Source organism: Apus apus, chromosome 16 (assembly GCF_020740795.1).
Source record: "Apus apus isolate bApuApu2 chromosome 16, bApuApu2.pri.cur, whole genome shotgun sequence".
Lineage (NCBI taxonomy): Eukaryota > Metazoa > Chordata > Aves > Apodiformes > Apodidae > Apus > Apus apus.
Window position 1 is genome coordinate 5,316,761 of NC_067297.1, and position 17,362 is coordinate 5,334,122.

General features: G+C 38.7%; 1 protein-coding gene across 4 annotated transcripts in view; it reads right to left on the reverse strand.

Moving 5' to 3' along the window:
* Positions 1 to 17,362, reverse strand: part of CABIN1 (calcineurin binding protein 1) — a 108,259-nt gene that overhangs the window by 13,532 nt on the left and 77,365 nt on the right. For all 4 annotated transcript variants that reach the window (XM_051633912.1, XM_051633910.1, XM_051633911.1 and 1 more), the window contains exons 31-34: positions 15,557 to 15,653; positions 14,152 to 14,790; positions 13,660 to 13,734; positions 1,300 to 1,585 (exon numbers count right to left, since the gene is read on the reverse strand). In XM_051633912.1, coding sequence (XP_051489872.1) covers positions 1,300 to 1,585; positions 13,660 to 13,734; positions 14,152 to 14,790; positions 15,557 to 15,653 — 1,097 coding nt within the window. The remainder of the gene's footprint in view (positions 1 to 1,299; positions 1,586 to 13,659; positions 13,735 to 14,151; positions 14,791 to 15,556; positions 15,654 to 17,362) is intronic.

Below are 17,362 nucleotides of genomic sequence, written 5' to 3' on the forward strand. Positions count from 1 at the left end.
CTGACAAATTCAGAAGATTACAAGCATTCAGACACCAAGGCTGACTATATGTGAAAAAACCCAAAATACCAGAAGTATTCAGGTCAAAATTTTAGGAAGTCACAATAGCAGGTTAACAAAACATCCAGACTAGACCAGAGTCTATTCACAATTAATATGAAGCACCATTAAGTCTGACAAGTCTGGGCATTATTTCTACTGTATCCTCATCTGTCACATCTCACAACACCCATATCTATAGGGTTCATTCATAACTGTACCTGGGCTCCTACCCATTTGCCTATGTCAGCAGTGTTAGGGCCCAAAGTTGTTAACAGATGAGTGAGCAAAACCAGCAGCAGGTTCTTTTTCAGACAGTGCTGCTGTTCAGGCTGCAAGAAGTACAGGTGATAGCATGCACAGCACCCCACAAAGAAGCATTATCATCTCTTCTGGACACCCAACACAAGACTCAAATTTGGTCTAATCTTACTTCATTCCCCAAAGTGGATCAGTACTGCATTGCACAGGGATTTTGACTACTGCTAACAAGCTAGCCTGCCATGACAGCAGTAAAGACAACACTCTCATGTAATTCTTTCTCTTCTAGACAAACCCTATACGACCCAGTACATAGCACAGTTCTAAACAAATCACAGAATCGTACTATAGAATAAATAACATTTGTTCTGTTTCTTCAATCCTCTTCTGTGCTCTAACCTTGCATATAAGCTATACTGGGGCTATGAAGAATACATTCCAATTTTCCAGTCCCACCAGATGCTTCTTCTCTCAATGCAAAAAGTAATAGCAATGATACACTAACTTTATAAACCATGTAGAAGCTTGGAATTGTCACAGTGTCATGTATCTCCACAGGGCAGTGACAGCTATGCATCTAATGATGTTGATCACCACCAGTTTATTTCAATTGCAGTAACTTCTAACTGTTTTAAAGATCTAAGGAGTTTTTAAAAAACTAGATCCTTAGCACTCGGAAGAAAGTAAGTGTTTTTATGCTACTAGAGACTTAAATTCTCTATTTAAATCACATGACTATTTTTAGGCTGTTACTCCATTATTTCAGATGCAAGTTACAAAGACAGTGGTCCCTCTTTTAATCTGTCCCAGCAATTAAAATATGTATTAATTATGTAGATGTGTCCGACTCAGGACCAAGACAAACTTTGTTTCTGTAGCCTTCTGAATGTGTTCTAGTGATCAGAAAATGAGCCAGAATCAGAACTCAGGCACTGACTCACCAGGAGGCCTTGGCAAACAGATCAGAGGGCCAAAACATTCTGCCTCCCTGAGACTTACCACGTGCAAGATCACTGGGAGCAGCCTCTCCATGTTGACTCCGGAGATGCTCAGTGTCCCTGTGTGACTCCTGTGATGGAGGTACTGAAGATGCTGAGGAGGACGAGGATGAAGAGGAAGAGGCTGGTTTGGATTTGGAATGTAGATCGTTCAGTCTCAGGAGATTTTCAGGAGTGACAGTGTCTGGATTCACTGGGGTAGGATGCAGTGTGGCTGGCACTACTGGGAAGAAGCTTTCTCTGTTGTCCTTTGTATGCTTTGGGGTTGTGGGTGTTTCTCCTGTGGACTGCAGAAAAACAAGGGCAGGCAGAGACAGTGAGAAAATCTGTGCCAGTAATTCTGCATATGCTACCTGCTTCAGTGACAACTGCAGGCAGTACAACTTTTTGCAGACAGAAAACACTCCCTCTAAATATAAAAATAAATCACTATTAAAAAGAAATCTTTCTCCTTTACAGATTATTTTTGTTCTTTGTGGTTTATTTCTCAAACTAGCACTTGAACATTTATTTATATCCGTATCTACAATGCTTTATTTAACAAATCCCTCACAACATAACATACTTTCTTGAACCCAATTATTAAGCATGAATTACAAATCCTTGTGAATAGACACATTTCTTTCATTTAAAAATAAGTTTACAAACCCTCAACCTGAACAAACAGATCTGCAGTGATTTGAGCGAACTTGCATATTATTAAAATAAATTTTTCTTAGTGATTGATGTGAGACGAAATAGAGAAAGCAGAAAAATGTATCTGCTTGCACAATAAGTGATCAACCTAACACCAAATAATAAATTTCCAATAATTGGAAAATTGAGTTAAGACTTGTGGCCAACTTGGAGCATTGCTCTGGAAGATGTGTGCCTTTGCAGAAGTGGCACTAGACGTGACACTTTTCTCCACAGCCAGACCCAAGAATTTAATGCAGTGTCATTAATTATATAGAGAGAATGTAGAAGGGTGACATAAATTAATCAAACAAGGGAACAAAAGTACCCATAAAACAAGTATCTTCTCTATAACTTTTATCAGCAATCACAAAGTATTCTTCCCTGTAAGGCCAGGGAATGCATTTATTTCATGCTCTTTACAGTCTTCATTTAATGGAGACTTATCGGACCGTAAGAGATACGGTTGAATAGAACCCCTAACTGTTCAATTCTCTGTCTGAAACCTCTACCTCTCATACCTCTACCATGAAGAAAAACTCATTTTAACCACAGTGATAGAGTATGAGTGTTTGAAACCGAAAGAAAAGAATTCTGGTGCCAATTGTAAAATTAAATTGGACCCTAATGTCCTAGATAACCAAAGATTTATTACAATGTCAGAAAAGTCAGAAGAATTTCACTCAGAGAACAGAGTAAGTTTTAGCAGACATATTTAAAATTCAAAGATAGAAAGCACACAAGTAGGCTGTTTGTTTTTTTTTAATAATTAGTGGAATGTATTTTTGAAGTTCCTGAACTTGATTAATCAATCTCTAAAAAGCATACAATTAAAACCTGCCAGATTGTATGTGCACACACACAAAAAAGTAGCAGCTATATTTGCAACAATTACCACATTGGATCAAAAATGGTCTATTCTGCTTCTGAAAGCAGCAAGTTTCTGATGTTTAAAGGTCTCAAGATGCACAAATGGGATCACACAAACCTGAGGGAAACAAAACAGCAAGGAAAGCCTCAAGCCAGAAGTGAGATCACCAGAGGAAATGTTTTCAGCTGTGACTTAAAAGGAAAACCCTTCACACCCATGCACTTCATTAACTTACATAATAGATTATGTAGAACATGAAATTTCTGTGCTTGTATTGTACCCATTTTTTTTTTCAGCAGAAACACATGAAGGTACTAGTAGTTAGGTATCTATCTGTTAAAAACATACCTGCACTTCAAAACTGTGTTTCTATAAAAATGCACAGCTATTTCCACAGGCAGGAGGAGGAGATTTGGAAAGTAACTCAGCAATATTTGGATGGTGATCAGAAGATAAATTATTAGTGAAAGAAGGACCACAACATAATGGAGTATCTCCTGCTGGAAAGGACCTCAGGAGGTCTCTAGTTCAGCCTCCTGCTCAAAGTAGATCAGCTCACTGGGGGCCCATGTCCAGCCCAGTTCCAAATACTGCCAAGAATGGAGATTCCTCAGCCTGTGGGGCCCTGTTCTAGTACTTTACCACCTTCATAGTGAACATGTTTTTCCTATCACTTCATCCAAGTTTTTCTTGCTGAAGTTCGTTCCTCTCTGCTGAAGAGGGTAACTCCTAATCCCCACCCTCCATCAGTCTCCTCTCCAGGATGAAGCAACCCAGCTCTTTGATTTCATTGCCATAAGGGCATACTGTTGACCTGCATTCAACCTCTTTTCCAGGGCCCCAATCAATTTTGGCAGAGCTATTTCCCAGCCAGTGATGTTGCACAGGGTTCACTCTGCCTCAGCTACAGGACTTCAAATTTCTCTTTAATGAATGTTCAGGTAGTTCCTGTTAAAGCAATCCTCCAGTCTACTCAAGCTTCTTTCAACAGCAACTCTGCTCTTCAGCATACAAATCATGCCCTTCAAGTTGGTGGTATTACTCAAACTGACCAAGAGCTCACTGCATCCCACCATCCAAGGCATTACGATGCCCTGGTATGAGTCTTTGAGGAACATCACTGGAAACTGGCTGCCAGGCAGAATCCCACTGGTTGGCCACAGCAAATTTAACTAGGCAATGGAGGCAGCGACCAATGTGGAAAAGACAAAGGCTGCCTTAGAAGTTGTAGATGATCAAACACACAGAGAGAAAAGGCTGACACTGACACAACCCTCAGGGGTTTACATAGATGGAACCAGACTAAAATGTAATTTCTCTCAAAATGAAGATGCTGTACTAGGGACAAGAAAAATCCATTTTTATTTTGAATTTGTTCCTCAGGGTGAAGTTGTGATTTGGGCAAGATTTGGTTTTCGTATTTTATTTTTTCCAGAGAATAAACTTGCCTCATAAAGATAATAATATTTGATTTGCACAAAAGAATAAAACTGAAACAAATATGATGTTTCTGCCTCAGTAGAACCATGACTAAAAATTCTAACGTGCAGTCAAAAAGTGCAGCCTTATACCAAAAAATAGTTGAATATTTATGGCTTTAAAGAGAACCTCCCAGATGTGACCTGGTAAAGACTTAAGATTTGTACAAAGAGACAGGTTCTTTTCAACCCAATGAAACAGAAAAAACTGAATAGGAAAAACATTTCTCAATTACTTTATTTTCTCAAAAGAAGAAGTGGGGGTAGAAGAAGGAGAAGAAACCTGTCTTTCAGATAAGAGTCAAAGCATGACAAGAAAGCCCACCTGTTGGCTACTGTGCATTCTGCCACTCATATGGCCCAAGAAAAGGGATTTAAACCTGCTTTGTATGTTTTACTGGACCCAGAAACTGAAGAAAACCCAAAAGCTGTAAGCAGAAAGCTAAGAGAAGCACTATGGTGAGGCATATGTTCTTTTCTCTAAAATACTTAGTTTTTAGTGTAAGGGCAAGAATTTCAACACCTCCGACCAGTAAGTGATGCGACTCACAAAACCCAGGTCAGGGCAAGGTCACTAACCATACTGCTCACGACCTCTGGGGCCACACTTCATCCTGCTGCAGGTGACTGCCTTCAGGAAACCACTATTTCATAACACCACATTTGAAAAATAAACCCAGAAAAAACTAATGACAGGAAGTCTTGCATTTGCCAGAAGCACTTTACATTCATCTGCTGCTGCTGCTATACCAGCAGTAAGGTACAATAAAGATCATTTTCCACAAACACACAGCAGGAAACTGAGAAGCACTGACAATCCTTTACCAGTGTTTTATGTGGTTACTCATTAGATTTTTTTCAGTTTTTACTTTGTTGTGGCACAAAGTCGAAACTACAGAAATTCTGCTTCCCCCTCATGGTGCCAAGTGTTCATATCACCACCACTGCACTTGAAAGACTGTTGCTTTATTATAGAGTGGTTTTAGTCACCAAGAGGAAACAATGAGGATGCTACTCATAGAACAAGATCATATAACTGAAATAAGATGAAAACCCGTTTCTCTGCCTTCCTCCTGCCTTTCATTGTAACTGCAGATTCATCTAGTCGAGTTTAGAATTCCTTTTGGACTTTTAAAAACAAAATGAGGCACTGAAGAGTGTGCAGAACCACTTTTGTCTTCACTACTGTGCTGTCAAAGCAGATGGAAGAAATATTTAAGGCTTGTTACTATCCAAGCAATACGACAGAGCCCGTTAAAAAGAAGTCCATTACTTCAGTAAGTATTCACTATCTTATTTGTTCTTTTAAAAATTACTTCCTGGAAATGTTCTTTGTTATGAAGTGTGTGCAAAGCTAAAATTTACATGAATAACCAGCATGCATGCTTGTGGGAATTCTGAGTATTTCTGACTTATACAGGGGTCCAAATCAGTCTCTTTATCTGCTAAAACCTTGGCTATTTCATTATACTCCTCAAAGAGATCATTCAGCTTCATGGAGGCTATGGATAAACCCTTCCCATTGAAAAAGGTTACATAAAAAAAAAGTAAACATGAGAAAATTTTACTTCATAGGCTATCTGCAAAGTCGTAAGCCATACAAGCTGACCATGAGTTTATTTTTACCTTGTTTATTCTTGTTTTCAAAATACATTTTCTAAGACAAAGAAATCCTACAGGAACCTTTCTGATACTACTTCTGGAATGGTTCACTGCCCTGGGGCTGTGGGAAAAAGAAATGATCAAATGTTCCAAAGAAAGGGAAAGTGACAGTCTTCCCAACAGAAGTTTCCAAATGAAAGATGCTGGCACTGCAACTGTTTCATAACATTTTCTGGTTGATTTTTAAAAATTAATCCCATGTCTGAATTTAGCACCTTAGTGCTCTGAAACCACCTACTAAGAGAGATATGCTTTGTAAAAGAGTATCAGCACATCACTACAAAGCCTGGAAGCTTTCAGACAGGCTGAACAATATGCTGGCTACGTTCCACAATATTAACACTCCAACTTCTGTTCAATGTTGTGTTTTAATTAAACTATCTATTCATATTTGTTCTCTGCATCTCTCTGCAGCAATATTTGAAAGAAATCTCCTTTGAAAGTTTTCTTCAAGGCACAGTAGAACTAGCAGCAACATCTATGTTTCTAATTCTGAAGAACCTTTTATTTCCTAAGATTACAGTTTTACATATAAAAAATAATGAAGGTTTAATATACATATGACTGAACTGCACTCTAGCCTACCAAAATCCTCCACTTACACAAGCACATGCAGAGGCTTGATATCCTGCCCTACACAGGCAGCCATGGTCCAGCAATGCTTCCATACACAAAACCATCATGGTTGGGCCAAGAGAGATAAGGTAGTAGGATGAAAAACATTGATAGACAAAGTAAAATGTAAAATGTGACTTATCTTTCCTTCATGTTCACTTAATGATTGCTTTCTGCAGGAGACAGAAGGAGGAGAGCTGTTAATTATATCAAGAATACACCTCCAGGATAGAGTGAGAGGGGGATGCCATGGCAACTGGCAAATGCAACAGTGAACAAAATGGTCACCCTTTGGTAGGAGTGAGACCATGAAAGAGCTTGTCCTTTTGTCCCCCCCATCCCCACCTCCTCCTTCCCTGTCATCTGTGCTGCATTAACAAAGCACACAGACAACTTAGGAAAAACAACTTGCTCTGTAAGCACTCTCTGACGTCTTGATGTGCAGGAAGAAAAGATGAAAATTAGCAGCATGTGGGTGGAACAAAAAGGGGGGGGGGGGGGGAAACACATGAGGTAGAACTTAAGATTATTATTTTCTAATTATTTAACATTTTACTTTTATTCTCCCATCCCCAGCAAAGCACCTTTACAGAAGACTTTTTGCTGTTTCTTGAATAAAACAGCTTGGTGGTTGGTTGTTTTATATTTTGGTGGCTTTTAAGAGAGAATTTGAGAAGATGCTCCAGCATAAAGGCAGTTCAAACAACTCATGCTCAAGTTTTCTCCTTGAAGAAAAAAGTCAAAAGACCATATCACTGCAGTGCTGACTGCATTCCACAGCACAAGGGGAATAATCCACTGAAGTGCCCTCTAGCTTCACTCACAGAAGACAATTTTTTCTGGTTCCAAATAAAATGTCACATTCACTGTCAGGTCCAACAGAGTTTGTAACAGCAACAGACTAATGCCTCCGAGTTAATCTGAGCACTTTGGAGGTTGTGTGTGTGGCTCCAGATCCAGACCCCCTACAGCAAACCACCACCTAGGATCCCCTAAAAGTCTTCAGTATGAAGCTGTGGCTTAAGACAACTCAGCACCAGCACCAGTAAAAGTTAAAACACTGGTGAAAGGAGAAAACAAGACCTCAGTTACCTGTTTTGGAACTAGAGAAGAGCAGCAACAGCAGCCCTGAAACACTACCTTCCCTTAACCACTGCTTCTATATTACAAAAGCAGCAAAACTTCATAAAACCAGGGATCATGCTGGCAGCCTGCCAGGAGCCTGAAACGCAGAGCTGATTTGCATAACCTGATTGTGCCTTTGTGTTTCTAATAAAATTTACTTGTTTTGATTCTGGTGGCAGCTTCTTCATGAAGCATCAGGTTTAAGTAGATCTAACACTGAAAGCTGCTGAAGAGTTTTGACTGCAGGTTTAGAAAGGAAAATGAGGAGAACACTCAAGAGTTTGCCATCAACCAGCACGAGAAGGTGGTCACGGATGGTGGTTATTTGGAAGAGGTGAGTGAAGCCAAGGGTGAAAGGGACGATTTGATCAGGCTTAATGGTGCAGGGAGAGCTCAAGATTTGGCAGCTGGAGCAGGAAAGGGTGGTTGAAATTTTCTTTTCCCTTCCTCACTCTTCAGGGATGGAGTTGGTCCCAGAGCAAGGATTTTTTGGCTAAGGCAGCAGTGAGTCTTAAATAGCTCAGCAATGTTGAAATAGTCCCTTCTCATGACATTTAGATGATCTACTACACTTTGAGGAGCCAACAGAAATTTCAGCCTCTACGACACTACCCATTACTAGGGCTGTCTACATACAGTCCCATATTCTCAAGGGTCACAGCACAGGTCTAGAGACTTAGCAGCATTTTGGAATTTTGCCTTTGACCACTCTTGTATTTTTACAGATGTTAAATCCAGCCCTGTGTGCATCGTTGTTTGTCTGCCATGTTTTAAGCTGTCTCATACACATTCAGTTCTCAGAAGTGGCAATACACAGCATACCCTAACACACAACCACAAAGTTTTACCTGTCCTCTTCTGGCTACCTGTCATGACAGTTTCAACAGCGGTGAAAGCTGTAATTTTAGTATTAAGGCATTCAATATTAAGTCAACAGTAATAAAAATATCTTTTCAACTCGAAAGTCAAGAAAAAAGACAGATGTGTTCTTAGGCTTCATCCTACCTTGTGCTGCAGTAACTTGCCCATGCTGACACATCCTTAACAGTATCACAGACACCATCATTATATATAAAATGAAGATCTCTAATATGACTAATTTTAGGCAGACAGCAGAAAGGCTTGTTAGAAATTCCCTAATTATCTGGAAGCCTCACAACTGCTTTCTGCCAGCATGTCCCCCTCCTTAGTCTTTAAGACGACACATTGAACTGTAATGCCATGTCAAGGTCAAACTACTCTGCCTCTTAATCATTCATTCTCCCTCAACGAGGTCTCCTTGGTATTCCATTTCCTGGGGCCATTAATTTAATATGAAAATCATAGTTGGCAAGACTAAAAATACATCTAATAACTCAGAGCAATAGCCGACTGCTTTCAGGATCTCTGCAAATCTTTTTGGTAACACTCTCAGACTGAGAACATCAAAGAAAAGAACAAGCATCCTTCAAAATGTGGCTTGACCACAAAGTGAATTAATCTCTAGTGCAACTTTAGTACCTTAACTAATAATGACACCGTGACCACCACGGGACAGCAATTTCAGCCTGTTGGATACATGCAAATCTTGCTCACAATTAAGAACTTAAACAGGAAAGGACTAAAAGAGGAAAAATAAGAACTCCACTGCCATCACAACTCGAAGTTCAACCAAATCTATTTGATTTCCTCCCTCAGTTGCAAAAAGCACATCAGATGAAGTGGCCTCCGGCTCTCCCACCTCTTCCAGCTGCAGGACTAATCACTTCATGACTTTAAATACTAACGTAAGCATTTAAATGACTTTGGAGTCACAACCTCAGTCCTGATGGATCACTACCAGTGGTCATACACACTTCTTTGCAAGCTGCCATAATCTGAACTAAATGTAATTAGCCTCTGGAACTTTAGACTCTTATTTTTTAAAGCAGCACAACTGGCTAAAGGGTCAATAGGCAATACTAGAAAATGTGAATATTTGAGAAGATATTATCTTAAATCCTCAGCATACATTAATTTAATAGTATAATCAACTCAGCAACTTCAGATGCAAGTAGCAAACACAATCTTCTGTCCCTGGCATGAGCAGGGTATGTTGCCACCCTAGGCAAGATCTCAAGGCAGAGTATCTATTAATTTCTGTGTTGATGGAAATTATTGTGTTAAGTTTTTATACCATCACATTTTTCTGCCTTCTTCAAAGCCAGGAGCTGACCTTTCTAAGCCACTTGCCCATGTTATTTAGTTGATTTTGTAGAAGATGCTGGAGTCTCATTGCTTCAGTACGTGGTACTATTGCATCAGTCACAGGGACTAGAGGATTTCTGAAACCAAGTGAAAGGGTCACAGTATTGCCAAGTTATTAAGAAGATTAGATCTCATCACAAAAGTATAATGACCTACTTTGTCAGATTCCGTTTACTGATTGCTTATTGTTTCCTGCTTATGCCTGAAGAGGCATATAAAAAGATTTCAATGGAGTTGTTAAATATTTAGGTTAAAAACTCTGACTGATCTGGAAGAAAGTTGAAATGCCATAATTCAAGCAAGTCCTAATTTTAGTGTCAAGTGAAAACCTTAATAAAGAAACGATACACTGCCTGGAACCATAAAATACAAAAGTCAGCAGAGAAAGATCATATATCAAGGTGGGTTTTGTGTTAACTTTTTTAACTGTCAATTTCTTGAGGTGAGTGAAGAACCACAGGCCTTGTAAACCTACTCAAACTATCCAACAACAAAGCACTTATCTGGCTGCAGCAGCTCTACAGGTGATGTAATTTGTTTACAGAAGGCAAATACTTGCCAATTTTAAATAAAACAGGATTCAGCCTGTTGAAAACAGAGAGATGTCTACACGAGTGGCTATTCCTGTGTCTAAACACTAATTCATAGCATTACACTAGCAGCAGCTCTCAGCTTCACACAGCTCAAAACATCCTGCTAGAAATAAGAGGAAAATAAGACTGCAGTATGTGACAACCTGCTTCCTAGAAGAGAATGCTTACAAGCTTCAAAGTGCATCATGTTAAGAGGTATTTTTTTATTTCAAGTGATTTAACAGGAAATCTCATCACTTACAGAGCAGTTAAACGCAAGCTCACCTCTTGTACCCACTTGCAAGTTTAGTTTGTGTGCAGATTTTTCACCATTCTAATGCTTTGCCACGTGCCTGAGCAACTGTTGACTTTGCTGGAAGAGCTGGCGCAGCAAACATAGAATGGCCAAGAAAGTCCAGCAAGGAACTGGGCCAATACATGCAAGTTTGCTGAGTGGTTTTTAAAAAAGGTGACTACATCCCAAAAGCAAACAGTAACATTACTTTTAAAAGACATTTATTAGCAAATTCTTTTTATTTTGAAGCCATAAATCACAGTGTGATGACTCCTATTTTTTCCCCAAGGTAAACTAAAAAAGTCTTCACGTTCTGAGCCAAGATTTCTTTATTAAAAAATAAAAATCCATGAGCAAAGAAACTCTTCTACTAGAATACTTCTCTTGACATTTCTGTTCATTTCTATAGTTCAGTGGAAAAATGTTACTAACTTCCTATGAGACACATATTGGAGAAAGTTACTTCCATGGAAATCTAATAAAGAAAAACTCCCTTCACTCTTACATTTTCTCCTGTTATTCTGCTAGAAGATGCACTGCACAAATGCACATTGTAACTAGACGCACTGTTAGATAATGTTTATCTCAGTATTAACAACTGGAAACCTTTATGGATATTCAAGACTCAAACTTTCTACACAGCACATGGAAAAACACAGGCTGGCATGCCCCCTCACAACTAAAACCAACACCATTTCAGGGAGAAATTTAGCACTGAGGTAATCTTGTCTATAACAAGTGCAGTGTAACAGTCTGCCCTGAGGGTTTGAACCTCCTCTACCCTCCTGAAGAAGGCAACAATCACCAATAAAACAATATTCAAGAAAATGAGATTTAGAGAACAAGTACCTATAGATTGAAGAGAACAGTGCATGAAAACACAAGGTCCAAACTCCCTTAGAAGGCACATAATAAAGAAACAAAAATTATCTTGAAACTTCCACAAAAGACACTGAAATCCCTATTTTTCCTGATGTTGCAGAGTAGACAGCACTAAACTGTGTTACGGGAGCTGACCTACGGCCTCAATTTTCTTCAGCTCCACTAGGCAGAAAAACCTTAAAGGAAGACATCTTAACTTTATATAACACAGAAGATTCACCTTGTATGCTCCTTTCTCTATTCACCAGCATCTCTAACACGGTTGTGCTGTAGTTCTGAGAAGCATCTGTCATGTATGTTAACACACTAAAGGAAGGCCCAGGCAATGTGCATTGTTTGGGGTTAGGTTGAAAAGATCTGAAGAACAGAGACAGTGTTCTGGTGATAGGTATGAAATTTGCTTCAGAAAGTGGAAGAATTATCTGAAGGTTTAAGAAACGTATTTATTTTGAAAAATAGGTGAAATAGGTATTCAAATCCATTTCACATTAAGACAGTATTTACCTTGCTAACATCAGATGTACCTCCTCAACAGCTTGTGTTTTTGGAAAGCAGAGATGGACCTAATTTACAGAAGAAAAGCTTCATCCAAATTTGAAGGATGAAAAGAAATTGTGAATAGCTTTAGTTGTCCTTTCATTTTTATGAAAATTTAGAGCACAGACAAAAGGGAAAGAATCAAGTGACGAAGAAGAAAGCAATTCTCCCTCTCCTTACAATCCTACTACTCAGTCACAGCATGTACTTCTGGTACACTGCTACTGGGCAAGACACATGACAGAAAGATGAAGTTACAGGAGATGATGGGAAGATGAAATAATATAAGAGATACTTGAGGGACAGAAGAGACAAACTACAGAAAATCAGGATAAATTTCTGCAGCTTATCAAACAAGTTTGTTCCAAGACATCTCTGAAAAAGCTCTACTTTAAATCAGTACCAAACAGGATTCAACATTCTCTTGTAGTTACCTACCTTTCTTGTGCAGAAAACCTTAGAGATGCTTCCTGTTTTACATACATAAGCATGATACAGACAACCACTTGTGAAACACTCAAAGACAACAGAAGGTTTCTAAGCTGCACTCCAGCAGATTATTTTCAAGCATTTTTAGACAAATACTGTTTTAATTACTTTTTGAAGAGCTAGCAATCAGTAACACAGACTGTTTTCATAGCATAAAAAATGCACAAAGCCCCAAGCAGACTATTAACTAACAACATAGATTTTTCTTCAAAATGTATTGTCAAAATCTGCTGAATAACTGCTTCATTATGTGCTGGCGGAAAAAAAAAATACACAAAGTATAAAACTAGAAAATCCTTTGGGGCTTTCAACTGATGGTTTGCTGGCAAAAGGAATGACCACTAAAGATGTCATTCATCCAGCTCACTTCTTCACTTTGATTTCATGTTAAGGACTAATAAATAACAATCCTTTTAAAGTTCTGTAATGGTTTGCTGGATAAATCCAGAAACTACAAGCTAAAAACAAACTGAGCAATAAAACTGAGATAAAATCAGATTCTCAACCATGCAAGTTGAAAGAAAAGGTATTTGGTATCTCTGGAGCAGCATGCAATGTCAGGAAGGGAGAGTTGATGAGATTATTAGCCCTTAGGGAGGAGAGAGAAGTAATTACCATCTGTGAAATGTTGAGGAATGATGTGGACATTAAGAAAATTGTAGTGTGCCATAAATATTTCAGTTTGAAGATTGTTTGGGGTTTCCCCAAAAGCTTTTGGACACACAAACTGTCCTTCAAGCCTGACATAAACAGTAGCAATGACCCTAACAAAATGAACGTGCTTCCTACACTAACGTGGCCCAACTAATCTTAGATGAGAACAATACAAGGAAAACAGGTATTTCTAATTGCTGCAAACACTCAGCAACAGACTTGATGGTACAAACTAAGTAACACAAGTTTCTTACAAGCAGCCAGGAATTTCAGAGCTTACCTGTTTCTGTGCTGATGTTCCCATATGTACCTGGCAAAACTTGACTGCCTGTTCAAGTGCTGCTTCTTCGTCCACCTGAAGACAGAATCACAATTAATAAAGTCACAGTTACTTAGCTCATCTCTATATCTAATTAAACTCAGATGAAATGGAGAGGCAGAGCACAGAGTAAAGGGGAATAAAGGCAAAACAGTAATCTTAAGTTATTCAGGAGCGTATGTTCAAATACACACCACTCTCTTAATTCAAACCCCACATAATTGGTATTGTAACTCTTAACTGATTTCAGAAAACTAGATCAAAACATGGAAAGTCCTAGTTCCCCCCACTTTTGGAAGCAGTCTTGTCAAGTTGGGGAGATAAATAACTCCCAACTTCTGAACAGATATAGAGCTAATTTTATACTGCTTGGTTTGGCAATTATTGTTATTCTAGAATCATGTCTGAGGTCACACAAAGAAATGATGATAAATTAATGATATAATACTTCACCTGTTTAATCAGCATGTATGTTTCAGACATGATCTTCTCAATTTTACCCAGGTCATAGGCCATAACTTTCTGACCTTGCTGCCATACGCGATAAGCATCAAGCAGGAGAGTTTTCCCAGACTCCACGTCCTCAAGTAATTTCCTCTTCCTGCTTGATCTCTGGACAGGTTCTTCTGTAGGTAATGCTTGAACTATTCCTTTAGCTGCCTGCTGATGTTTTGAGCTGATACTCAGCTCTTCCAAGGAAAGCTCAGCAGTTCGGTTCTCTGGAGCTCTCTCCTTTGAGTTCCTGCCAGGCTGAAGACGGTCTGGCTCACTGCGTTTACATGAAGAATCAATTTTTTCGGGATCATTGGAATATCCATCAAGATCCATAGGCTCAACTGAACCAGGCCTGGGGAGCTCCTTAATTTCCTTGTCATTCTTGTCGTCTTGTTCCAATATATCCATAGCATTGGGAATTTGTCCTTGGGTCACATCCTTTACTCCATTTTCAGTACTATGTACTACTCCATCTGATAAAACTGGCTTCTTGGGAAGGACATCTTTCCCCTCTTCAGCACTAGTTTTATTAGAGACGTCTGTTGTCATCCTTCCTGAAGCAAGGTTAGAAGACTTGGAACTCTGATCTTCTGAAACCTTAACAAAAGAAGTCATTCTTCTTTGTTACTACTGAAATCAGAAGGCATTTGAGCACAGCTATGACTACCAGGAATACTGACATTGCACCTTCACATTAGTGCATGTGCTGAAAAAAGGGCATTTTTTCTATGTTCATCCTCGTTGTTCCTCAGTATTAATTAATTCATGCCACAAGTCTTACAATTAAAGTATTTTAATAAGTGAAAACACCACAGAGAAATCAATAGCAAATACTGAACCAAAGCTGAAAAATTCTGCTCCCCCTTAACTTCAGTGCATGCTATGGGATTCAACTACATAAAATCCAAGGTTTTAATTGCACAAAATTTTTTTCTGATGTACTGGCAGCTGCAGATCAACAGCTGTCATGGTTTAGCAGATAAAAATGGCTAGGGATGAAATATCTACTTGCCTGGTTTTGTTCTGCAAGAGGACTCTTAGTTAACTCTCAAAAGGAAATTCCCCACAGACCTCACCTGAAAACATAGCTCTTCTTATACTTCATGTAACCCCCATCATTTGAAATTCAAGGGACAGTCAAACCAAACTTACTGCAACCCATTCTCAACAACTGCATTTATTACTGGATTTCAAACCCAAAAACTACAGTGGAAAAAGCTGTCTGTGTAGTCGCACAAAATGTATAGGAAATAAGTGATAATAATGTAGGTCTTCAACCTCAGAAGATCTAAAGAATAAATGAAATAAACCTAGAAAAATCTAATTCCTAAATCAATGACCATTAAACACACTGCTGTCTTACCTGGGTTAGGTCGTTGAGAGTGTCCTCCAACACTTTCACTGTAAGCACAAAGGCCTGTTGGGCCAGAACCTGGCGATCTGCATCACGCAAGTACTTCCTGTGCCACAGTGAGATAAAAGAAATTAAGCTGCATGCCTAAAGCTTTAAAGGACTTTAAAAGCAAAAACCAGGACATTCACAAAACAAAACAAAACAACCCCAAATAACACGACTTTAAAACAAATCAGAAGAAAGCAAACAAAACACAGTTGCCTATTGAAATATAACACTTTAGCTATGTTTCCTTCTACTTCTCCCCTCCCCACAACACTCACGCATGGCACGCACAAAGCAAAAGAGAACACCATCTACACAGAGAGGGAAGGGGAGAAGTGAACAAAACCCAAACCACCAAAAACCCAAACCACCAAAAACCCAAACCCAGAGCAGAACAGCCACTAGAATTAGTTCTCTTATCTCAAGCCTTCTGTGCCCTTCAAATACCAGCTTTTTATTCAAACCTTTTCTTGAAAAATAGTATTATTCACCCAAAGCTATCTTGAACTGTCAGGTGATTTTCATGTTCTGGAAAAACAGTGCATTTGAGATTAAGGATACCAGGAAATCCTCTCTCACTGGTCGTATCATTTGCCTTTGAATCTAGGTTTTTAAAGCTAAAACACGTGATGCGTTAATACATTTTTTTTTATTTAGTATTCTAAAAAAATAATGTATGTATATAACTTACTAACTCTATAGCTCCATTTAATTTACTAGACCATTGTAGCTTGTAACACAATGCTTTAGCTTGTATATTGTGACACAATGCTTTAGTCCACTTCAAAGGAAAATGTTCCCAGCCATCAATTCCACCTAATTGAGTTTGATGGAAAAGTAAGTTTCTTTTTCAGAATTGGCTAGTTTTAATGAGGGCTAAAACTCACTTTGAAGGGTACTATTTAAGTAAAAAAGCCAACATTTTTAATATACATATTTTCTCTCCATTGTATTACATTAAATTGGTAACTATATGGTTTGCTTTTCAGACAAAAGATAAAAAAACCTCACTCCTCATTAGTTCCATAATAACTAAAGTTCAGGTTAAAATGCCCTGTTTTTGAAAATAGGGTTGTTACAGGCATATACCAGACACACCCAGAATATCTGTATGTTTAAGTTCCTGTAACAACTGCAGTTCACCATGGCTGGCACTGGCTGATTCAACATGTCAAATTACTTGTTTGTTAAAATCAGTCTAGACTTATAAATAACATAATATTTTTAGTACAACTGTGGGCTTGGCTAGGACAGAATTTAAACCTTCTATGGTCCAGAACTTCTGATATGCTAAAAGTCAAAGTATTTTTGGCTTCAACTTTGCTAAACATGTAGTGACATATTCCCAGACATGCTATGCTCAATGCAGATTCATATGCACTGACACTCAAACACACATGAAGAAACCTTCAATGACTTCAACTTACTGCCATCAATCATTCAGTTCCATTTCTTAGGTGTTTGCCAGAGACTAATTTTGACATTTCCCACTCAGCAAGCCACTAGAATTCTACCTCAATTGCTTCAGCATTTTCCTTAGCTGTTTATTTTGGTCCTCCCATTGATATGAATCTGTATTTAACTCACATTAAATAGGTTCTTTTTTCTTAAATAAGTTGATGCAATTAAAATTAGATCACCCCTGAATAGCACAATTTTTTAAAATAGCATCAGCTGCCAATAGGCACATAAGCATTGTTCAGCCCATCAAGGCTTACAGGAAGGCAGGATGCCGGGGCTGTGACCTCCCCACTGGACACAGCTCTGGAG